Source organism: Diadema setosum, chromosome 18 (genome assembly GCF_964275005.1).
Source record: "Diadema setosum chromosome 18, eeDiaSeto1, whole genome shotgun sequence".
NCBI classification, from domain to species: Eukaryota; Metazoa; Echinodermata; class Echinoidea; order Diadematoida; family Diadematidae; genus Diadema; species Diadema setosum.
In genome coordinates this window covers 18,706,547-18,717,382 of record NC_092702.1, presented here as the reverse complement: position 1 = coordinate 18,717,382, position 10,836 = coordinate 18,706,547, and the positions used below count along the sequence as shown (strand labels likewise).

Sequence of the window (10,836 nt, the reverse complement as noted above, 5' to 3'; positions counted from 1 at the left end):
ATCTCACGTACCACGCATGCCCAATATTACGGGAAAAGAAATGACGTCATTTTCAAATGTTTCGCTGACTACAATTTTCTATTCCAAACCCTGTAGAAACAAGTTGATTTCTCAAAAAGTACAAGTGGAACCAAGCGAAAACTTTCACCATATATGGATTGAGGCCTGATGAACTTATGTTGCCAATTTCGGACACATTGGAGCCCGGCCATAGTCCAGTCGGAAAAAAACAGAGAGCATGTTTTGCGAGAGGTGATTTTCAAAACGCTTTAATATCTCAAGTTCTAGTGCAGCAAATTTCATAATTTTTTCATCAAAAGGAAGGTTTTTAAAAACTTAGATAGTGTGAGAAGTTTGAGTTTACTAGCGGCACGCATAGCGGCACAAGGAGAAGGTAAAGATTTGAATTTTTCATGCACACAGTTTCGGGCAGCCGTGGATGCCCGTTGGAAATTCAAATAGAACGGGGCGATAATGAGATGCAAATTGGGGTGCTCCACCGCGCCTGATTGCAGCCAGCCAGATTTGCCGAAGTTTGGACAACTTCGAACATTTTCAGTTATTTCATTCTTTCTTTTTTCCACTCAGGATAAAGGCAATGATGATTAAGTACATAAATGACAATCATTGCAGACGAGGTTTGCTTGAAAGTGCACTTGAGTTACTTCTTTCACAAAGCAAGGGAATAATATTATGATGGTGACAAGTCAAGGGAATATGAAATTTTGTGTAACTCTTTTTACATTTCTTACAACTATTTTCCATGTACAGCTGTATGATATTTCACTCAATCCACATGTACATCAGGGTTTCATTCCCCTTTAATCAGGACAGAGGCCCTTCTCCCAAGTCACCTCAATAGAGTACCAAAGTGATGATGTCACAGTCTTTAGTTATAGCTTTCGTTGGAATTACAGATGTAGGTGAGGCTGTTTAGAGCCAGTTTCCATGGCAACGAATGATTATGACATCACACTTTGGTCTGCTCAATAGTGGTGTTGACTTTTTTGCATGAACATGGTAGCTAATGGTGATACACGTGTAGGTCAAAATTTATGGTCATAGGTCACTGAACTTTGGTTAAAATGTCGATTTCTAGCTGCATCTTTTGCTAAAAATGTTGAATGGTACATACATATAATGCTGGGGATACAAATTCTTGAAAACAATTAGTTGTCTGAAATGATAAGGTCACAGTTCATCAAACTTTAGCTAAACTATCCATCTATTGATAATGCAATTTGATGTAATGGAGAGCAAAGAGGTGGAAAATATATTTCCTTCATAGGCAGATGGGTTCTAAGTTCAATTCTCAGCCAGTTGTCAAGATCGATGAACTTTGTTGAGATGTTAAATGACTGATTATGTACTTCTGACAGATAAAGAGATTGGAGCAAGAAGCAGAAGAATCTTAATCCGCCGTGTGCAGCAAGTTGAAATGCCTTTGTTCATTATTGGAACATATTCTGTGTTTCTGACGTTTCCGAGTCACAGTTTTGATGTTTTTGTAATGGTCAAGACACAAGCAAGTAATGCCTTGGTTGAGTATTATTATGTAACTCAATTTTTATACAGAGTGAATCTCCATGGCAACATTATCTGTGTATTTTTGTACTCTTCATATGATAAATCTACGTAATGCTTCTTTATTTTTATATGCATTAATATCAATATTATGCAATAGGAAGTTGGCATTGTGAATGTGGTGGCATTTCTTTCAGGCCATTCATCTGAATGTGCATACTGTGTGATTATTTGCATTACCATTTGGTGCAAAGCTGTGTATGTACCAACATTCCAGCCAAAAGTAAAGTGAATCAGTATTTTGCTTCTTACTGCCAGGTGTGCTAGTATTATGTATATGTGTGTGTCTGTGTGTCTACCGTGTGTGTGAGCTTGCATGTCATTATGTGTCATGCTGTGCATTTACTTGTCTCCTGTGGGAATTTTGCTTCAAAAATCGATGCGACTTGATTTTAGAATACACGTATGTATTTGGCCAGTAATATCAGTTGTGTTCATGTAATGAAGAATTTTCTGCCCAACACAATAAATGAGCAATTGAAATTATCTTGTCATACACAGTGTTTTCTGCATGCCACTGTATAACTAATGTGTACTATTAAAATATATATGAGCTTAAAAACAAAAGTTCCATGTGATTCTGTCCTTTGGTGTCTTGTATGTGTCGGACTGTCAGAAGTATGAGGGGTAGTTTTGAAAATAATGTTCACAATACAGCTGTACATGTATCACAACATTTGGTAGAGTATGTCTGTTTGTTCAACACTTATTACAGTTAAAGTGGAAATTTTCGCACATTTGGCACGACCATCAACTAACGCAAAAATCAAAGCACAGGATTATTTTTGCTTACTATATGCATCACTATGAAATGTTTTGATTCCACAGAATTAAAAACATGAAATTCATCTTGTCCGGCTCGGCACAAAAAGTTACTCATGCGAAAATAACCACTTTTACAGTACTCTACACTAACTGACAGATGAATTGTATTTTTATGAGTTTGAGACACGTTAGGGGTAGATGCATGGTAACATGATGTAATGACATTAGCTGTCACAACTTTCTTCATATGTGCGTGATTTTCCATTTTCACCTTTGGCAGGTGTTGATGCACCCTTTCTAGCTGTACTAGTCTCTGTGGGAAATGTCTCTGTACATGGGGAAACATTGAAAATTTCCACAGTCATGTACAGTGCACTCCCGTTATAACGAATACAGTTAATAACAAAATTCTGGTTACAACAAAATAAAAATTCAGGCCACGACATTATATCCACTCTATGTATTTTTGTGTTCATTAGTTCAGTTGTAACGAAATTTCAAAATAACGAAAGAAAACTGCCAGTCCCAACGACTTCATTATAACGGGAGTCCACTGTAATCATGTTTATCTGGTTTACTTGCTGACTGGTACTCTGACTGCCCCAGTTCTCACACACAGTGGAAGGCTTTGCCACATCACAACACAATATTCATCACTGATCAGAGCTCCTTGAAAGCACACAAACCTGACATGCCATCCACATATGACTTTCAATCACTCAAATTTAACAGATATGGTTCCATGATGGGTTTTGGACAATTACCCTTGGACCCTTCCCCTGGCCCTAATCCTGAACCTAATCTTAACCCTAACCCAAACTCCTAACCCTAAACCTAACCCTAATCTTTACTCTAATGTTACCACTAACCAGAATTTAGCCGGGGGGTAACTGCCCTCAGGGGGTAATTGCCCCGATAACGTACGTCCATGACATTTGCACCTGCGACAATTGCTCCCATGAAATATCTGCACGCTAAGCAAAATATAAATCATACCCACAAGCATAACCCTAATCCTAATCCTCGCATCAAACTACGCCTAAGAACTTACCACAACTCTAACCCTAAGTCCCTAGAGAAAATAAGACTGGAGCAACTGGTGCAGGAGCAAATGTCGTGTCATCAAAAGATATTGATACAAAACTCAAAATAATCACAAAGAAAATGAGCATCGTTGAGTGTATGATGTTGATGACCAGACATTTATTGGCTTGAGTGAACTTTTAACCCCTGGTCGCCAGTCCTTGATCGAGGGAAAATTGCAAGCTCTTCAACCTGAACTGTGACGTGGTGAGAATCTTGTGGGGAGGTCCATAAGCAATGGAATTGAGAGTCTTGGTAAAATGAAGCGGTCGATAGTGTCTATTCTGTAGCCATGGCAACTGATTCCTCTGTGTGCTTGCCCTTGGCCTTGTCCGAGGCCAGCTCGCGGGTCTTGGCCTTGCGCTCCAGGATTTCCTTGCGGTTTTTGTCCATCTTCAGCTTGGTAATCACGACCTGTAAGTGCAGATAGATAGGGGGAGTTAACTTTAAAATTAATTCATACACTACCCAGACACATTTTTGGACACCTTACTTCTATCTCTTCGCTTGAGGGCGGGGAGTCGTAATACATATTAGGTTGACGCATATGCCAGAGCAGGCAACTCACAAATGATACATGTGAAAAGCAGTAAGGATCTTTTAAAAACAATATGTAGATCATGATGTAATGTTAGAGGCCTTGTCCATGTGTCAAATTTTCTCCCTCGTCTGTCACCAATATACAGAACTCCATTTGGGAGACCACAGCAAACTGGATAGCTTTCCAGCCATGAGCCCCTATGTTTCATGATGCACTCTTGACAAAATAGTTAGAAGCAGCTGAAAACAGTCATTATATTAACATCTTTTGTAGAATTGCAAGTACTGATGAGTGATGTAAGCCGAATGAATTTGAGAAAATTGGGAATATGTTGACCAAGAACAAGTGACTTGTCACTGCGCCATGAATTTTACATCAAATGTAGTAATGTGAGCAGATGAAGTAAATGGTCTCATCACGTAGGAAATGACCTAACCTCACCTTCAGCACTTGATTCAATAAAAAAAAAAATAGTAATAATACAAAGAAACTACATTTCTTGAGTGCCCTTAACCCTAAAAAGACTGGGGGGGGGGGGGGGGCCTAAAAGGCCCCCCTCGACATTTCGCGCGATTACTCTGCAACACGCAATGCTCTCGCCGCGATGCTCTATGACTTTTTTCTTTCGAGTTTCCCGCACATTTTGACACCAAATTTGTGACGCCCGGGGGTATGGTTCTGAAGTTACATAACTTTTTGTACATGCACGTGAGGCCGAAAATGGCTCAAAAATGTGATTTTGTGTACAAAGTCAATGCAAATTGAATTTTTTCACATGGCTCATATAAATATGCTAATTTTTACTCTCAATGGCTAAAATTAATTTGTTTTAGGAGTATTATGCTTCAAAAAGTGTCTGCCACAAATTTTGTTGAAAAAAACAACAAAAACAAAAGGTCGAAAAAACAAAGAAATACATAAGAAATTCATAAAACAATAAAATAGATAAGAAATTAATTTTGATATCGAATTTTTTTTTCAAGTACATTTGCTAAGAATGCCACTAAGAATAATTAGACCAAAAATGAGCACTTTTGGAGCTTTATTTACTGATTTAGATCAAAGAGTCTGATTTCTCGCATAAATTAGCATAATTAATCAAAATAAAATAAAAGAAGACTATTTTGTAAAATTTGAATATACGATCTTGTAGATTACATCGCACACTACCATTGTGCAAATTTTCGCGGCGATCGCGCGATCCACGGCCGAGATCTTAAGGGGGGGCCCTTTAGGCCCCCCCCCCAGTCTTTCGAGCTACCAAAATAGCCCAGTCTTTTTAGGGTTAAGCAGTTAAGTCCATCTACAAATTTGGAATCCCCTAAATCATCTAATCTTTCTAATACATGAAGATGGGATTTCTTGATCCAGCATCAGTTGATAACCTGAAAGTCACTTTATGGTGAAAGAACAAGAGACTTCAAAGCTGATCCATGTTAACAAAATACATTCTGCGGGGCAGGGATTAAAACTACACTCTCAAGTCACAGATACTAATCTGTTAGCTACAATTTCAACAAATTCTTTCAGACATACTAAGATCTAAGAAAATGTTTCCCATAAATACACATCTATCTAGATAAACCCTCTATACACTGTACTTGCCATGAGTCTAGGTAAACCCCCTATACACTGTAACTGCTATGTGAAACAACACATAGTAACTGTCGACAACTTGAGAACTGGGCTCACAGATACAGAAAACAGTAGCTCTTCAGCCAGTCGTTGTGGACTACTCTGTTATGTTCCCTCAGTTTAAAGAGTGTTTGTTTTAGTTTGTTTGTTTGTTTGTTTTTGCCTCTTTTCGTTCATTGGTAATCAAAGACCAATAGCTTGGAGTTGGTTTCAACCCTCACCTTGCTGGGGTGGATACCGACGTAGACCTGGGCACCGTTGGCCTTCTCACGCTGGATCCTCTCGATGTAGATGACAAACTTCTTCCTGTACACTTGGACGACCTTGCCCACCTGCTGACCCTTGTAATGTCCACGTGAAACCTGCAGGGAACATTCACACACAAGTTTAGTCCTCTGTCCCACTCCACAGAGCCTTTTTACACACACCACAGAGAGCCAAATTCTCCAAAGACCACTGGGTACAATGTTACACCCTCTACCAATGCCCTGTACCATCCCATGAGCCACTGAGGGTGGTTACTAGTAGATTTTGACTCCATGAACTTTTACGGTGAAAGTTCCCATGATGAAATTTGCTCCATTATTTGCCTTTATTAAACTTTTACACAAAAGATGACAGAAATTTCATTAAAATTGCACACAAATAGGAATATTATGGAAACATAATTTTCAAATATTCTCACAAAACATTGATGTTGGTCATATAGCCACACGCAAACTAAAATGAGTTGATTTTCTCACCCTAAAAACTCTCTCACCGGCTTGTACACGTTTTGAGACCATAACGGCAAGTAATGTCCACCTTGAGGGTCATCAGCAGGAGGTTATTACTGCTCTACAACACTTTGATATGAAGGATACAATCTGGATATTCACTTTTCTTCAATTACAGAAAGAAAATACAATGAAGATTTCTATGAAGGCTAATGGGAGACTTTATCATCTCCTCTGAATTTAGAGGCATTTTTCTTAAAAGAGATCAACCGACCAAAACTGCAAACTCACCGAGACTTCGTCATCCTTGCGGATTGGGATGCTCCGCACATTGTACTTGGACCTCAGCTCCTTGGAGAGGGGCGCGCTCATCAGCTTCCTGCGGATGTGCGACGGGGCATTGAAGTAACGCTTGCGGTTCTTCCTCCGGGAAGAGGACACGAGTGGGTTAAGCTTCATGGTGTCTGCAGAAACGAAAACGACAGTCATTACATCAACTGAGCAAATGAAAAAACAAGAATTGTATTAATTTAGTTGAATGATTGTCAACAGAACTGTTAATTAACCCAAGATGCCCATAATCGTCTGGATAATAACACTATCCAAAGTTTGACCGCCTACATATAGAAACCTACTAGTATTGCATTATGCTTTTGCGCATGGTCAAACCTGGCACAGGAAGTCGAACCTTGGTGCAGGTGCCGATACTGACAACATATCACATCCATATGGTCAGCCACAGCGCCAGGAATCGCACCTCTAATTTTAAACTTTGATACAGTTTAATTGGCTTTTATACACATTGTAAATCTTCAAACTTCAATTATTATGATCAATGTGGTATGACTGAAAGGTGAAGTGGTGAATCCATAGTCCCCCTAAGTGGTCTATCTGGCACAGGCCTGCTCACAACATTTTTGTTTGACTTTAACTATGGGATGCATACATATGTCAATATCAAATATTCAAGGACAAATCTGTAACAGCCTCCTGATGTAGCATGGTCTCCAGTCTATATCAAGATGATTTATGAAGAATAGCTATTTCTTTTTAAACTCAATTTTTTTTTTCACTTTTAGTACGAAAAAAAAAAACACCACCATTTCACTGTCTGCGTGATAAGTGTGATGTGTCAATCAACCGTTGTTTAGCTTTTATTCTGTCCAGTAACTCGTGATTAAGCAATCAAAAATTCAGCTGCCTATGCTTGATTACCAGTAGACCATCCATTTAAAGTGATAGTCTTAGGCACTAGCGTGTGGTCAAACTTTGGTTCACAAAAATATAGAATTGCTAAGATATTCACATTTCACCTCAGATTTAGATGTCAATTTATCACAAGATTTTATCGTGTAAATTGTTCAAAATATTCATGTTTGACCTTTTACCGGAAGCCCTACAATATGAAATTTGAGCAACGATTGCAGTTTTTCTGTCGTCCGCTCAGTACGAATGTGTACAGTGAAATGTAGGTATGAACAGTGATTCTGTAGCAAGAATAAGATGTGAAAAACATTGATAATTACTTTACAAAAGTCATGTATGACTTTCTATTTTGTGGACCTTTTGTTTAATTTTTTTCCAGCCATCCAGGTTTACCTTTTTAGTATCCTTTCATTTATTTCCTCCCCATTTTCTATCCTATCTCTATAGATCTATTCTTTCACCCATGTCTCATAATCACATTTTTCACAATCTTCTTTCATTCACACACACACACACACACACACACACACACACGTACTCACTCACACACAACACGAACAGCAACCCCAAACCTCAATCAGTCACCACCTCAAAAGATTTGGTACAAGCTGGGGGAAAGGCGGAAAAACAGATTTATCTTTTTAAAGATACCACAGAAAGACTTGCTGTTATCGTAGTATGAGATTGCTACATTCATTGTTCAGATCAATTGCAGCGCTTGCTGCCGCTGCCGTGCCGTGAACATGTTTTTGCTACCACCATGCGTGTGCTGCGCCATCTGCTCCTGTGCAATGCATCTATCACAGAGCAAACTAGCTACGATCAATTTATTCTGACAAGAGAAGTGTAAAAATGGGGAAAATTACATTTCCGCCGGACTGGGCCAATTACGTCTTGCTCTTGGGTCTCACACAGATGCAAATATTCATGGCTGTTGGCTAACTACAAGCGCGAGTTTGTGCATGATTTGAGATCAATTGACGATGAGGCACACTAGCATCATATAGAATTCTAGAGTGTGTCAGTGTGTTTAGCGGTTGGTACCGAACGTGTTTAGACGCTCTACCTGCCGTGTGAACGCACAGGCGCACAGCACTCGGCAGAAAACTGCCACAATTCCAGTCAACATGTTGAAATACAATTACGATTTTTACGCATTTCCACATTCCTTAGTAAAGTTTAGTCACAGAACTTAACATTTGAAGACATGTAGCTTCATAGTCATTGTCATCTAGACACTTGTTACCGGCACACAATTACCAAGATTACTTTTATACTGTCACAGACGATACATCACTGTCCCATGTCCCACGATCACAAATGCATTCTGATTGAATACTAGTAATAACAGCGATCTACGTACACGGGACTACAGAACTACACAGAGCCTTCTTTAGTCAGTGTCTAACTTCATATCCGAAATACATATAAATCATTTCATAAGTTCCATCTTCTTGCAGCCTTTTTGTTAGATATAAAATGTATATGTATGTAGGGATAATCATTGAGCGTTGATGGTCATTATTTGTAAAGATCTAAGAGGATTTGATGTACGACGCACACACACCTTCTTTCCCAACTTTCGGCCACCGTAAAAGAGACCGTAGGATTATACACTCTGCTGGATCTCAAACATCTTTGACCGTAGCTCACACACAGAACTCAATACACACAACTGTGTAACTGTGTGTTCTGTGGGCTCACACATTGGATGACGTCATGCAACTAGTCTCGATCAAAGTCGGTATGTTATATTGACTAACGGACCCGAGACTGTAAGGACACGTAACAAGGGAGGTGGTAACATCTACGTAACTGAATGAATGGGTGAAAGAAGTAATCATTAATCTACTATATCAATTCATCTATCTATTTCACCTTTTTATTTCTTTATCTATTTATTCATGTATTTGATTATTCATTTATTTGCCAAATTGAAAATAGGGCCTATTAGCTATTATAGATACAGAAAAAAGCCCAACACAGTAAAATCGAACAATTTGAGCATAGATATACTGTAAAAGTTGACATTTTCACGCATTTCGCACAACCAGAATCTAGCGCGAAAATAAAAGCACACAAATATTTTTTTTTTTGCTTGTCATATATTCCAACAGTTGATGTCTTGATTCCGCAGAATTTAAAACAGGCAAAACTCTTCCTACCCATCAGCCGAGCACGAAAAATTAGTGCGAAAATATATACTTTTACAGTACCAGCAATATACAAACGTTATTAGTAAATGGGAAATAACAATAGCACAATCACTTATTGGGATAATAGTACTGTTAAAAACTATTTATGATGAGAAAACACACACAGACTCATTCTAAATCATCAATAAGCCCTATATAGCTATCATTTACATCACAAATGAAGTATAAAAGGTTTAAAGATTTGACATGGGCCTATAAAACTGCAGCTTTGCTCACTAAATACAATGCATGCCTATCAAACACCCTACGCACAATATAATTATGTACTAGCTTCACCAACTAATCTCCATATCATGATGGATGTTTATACCCACTTTGTGCTACTAAATTTTATCTAAATATGTTCAAAAATCAAATGACTTTTTAAAGGGACTGTACAGTACTGGTTGAGGTGAGGATTCAGGTTTATAGCATGTTTTGGTGAGAAAATGAGAAACCTCTTGTGAAATATGAAAGAGCATGTAATTTCAAGAAGGACTCAATGTTTACTGTAAAAGTGGAAATTTTCGCGGTGTTGAAATTTTCGCACATTTCGAGCAACCAGAAGCTAGCACAAAATTAAAAGCACGCGAATATTTTTGCGTGCCATACATTCCAGTCGTGGATGTCTTAAATTGATTCCACGGAATTAAAAACACGTAAAACTCTTCTTACTGGCACAAGCACGAAAAATTTGTTGGGCGAAAATATCCACTTTTACAGTGTTTGATGAAAATTGGCCTTGAAATGGCTGCCTATCCAAAAAAAAAAAAAAAAGCGATCCTAATAAAATTGAGAGGCCACGACTTTGATTATAGGATCTCTTTGTTTTACCTTGTTTTTAGATATCTCAGTCTTTTCAAAACCGATTTTCATCAAATAAACCTTTGATTCCCCCTAGAATTTTATGCATGCTCTTTAACATTTCATAGAGTGGTTTTTAAATATCTCGCAAAACGTTATTGAGCTGAATCCTCACCTCAACCAGTACTGTACAGTCCCTTTAAGCTGTTTTTCAAGGTAAAAAGACAGACAGATACTTTGACAAACATTATGTGAAATCAGTGTCTTATTTTTCTCGAGGCTTCTACACTATCTAAAGTGGCATAAA

The 10,836-nt window shown here is 38.3% G+C and overlaps 1 protein-coding gene across 2 annotated transcripts; it reads right to left on the bottom strand.

Moving 5' to 3' along the window:
- Positions 1-3,523: 3,523 nt before the first annotated feature.
- On the bottom strand, positions 3,524-9,179 carry LOC140241611 (large ribosomal subunit protein uL24-like). 2 transcript variants are annotated; one of them, XM_072321347.1, is made up of 4 exons: positions 9,098-9,179; positions 6,616-6,788; positions 5,830-5,970; positions 3,524-3,846 (listed from the first exon to the last, which is right to left on the bottom strand). In XM_072321347.1, the coding sequence occupies exons 2-4, from the start codon at positions 6,781-6,783 to the stop codon at positions 3,712-3,714; spliced, it is 444 nt and encodes a 147-aa protein (XP_072177448.1). In that variant the 5' UTR covers positions 6,784-6,788; positions 9,098-9,179; the 3' UTR covers positions 3,524-3,711. The 2 variants fall into 2 exon arrangements, with proteins under 2 accessions (XP_072177448.1, XP_072177447.1); XM_072321346.1 differs by having other exon boundaries at positions 6,616-6,821; positions 9,098-9,115.
- Positions 9,180-10,836: the final 1,657 nt, after the last annotated feature.

Excerpts from the sequence above, each read along its gene's own strand:
- LOC140241611 (XM_072321346.1), bottom strand. The coding sequence starts at position 6,813 with ATGACTGTCGTTTTCGTTTCTGCAGACACCATGAAGCTTAACCCACTC. Across the intron at positions 5,971-6,615 it reads GCAAGGATGACGAAGTCTCG|GTTTCACGTGGACATTACAA; the intron begins GTGAGTTTGCAG and ends TGTTCCCTGCAG. Across the intron at positions 3,847-5,829 it reads TCGGTATCCACCCCAGCAAG|GTCGTGATTACCAAGCTGAA; the intron begins GTGAGGGTTGAA and ends CTGCACTTACAG.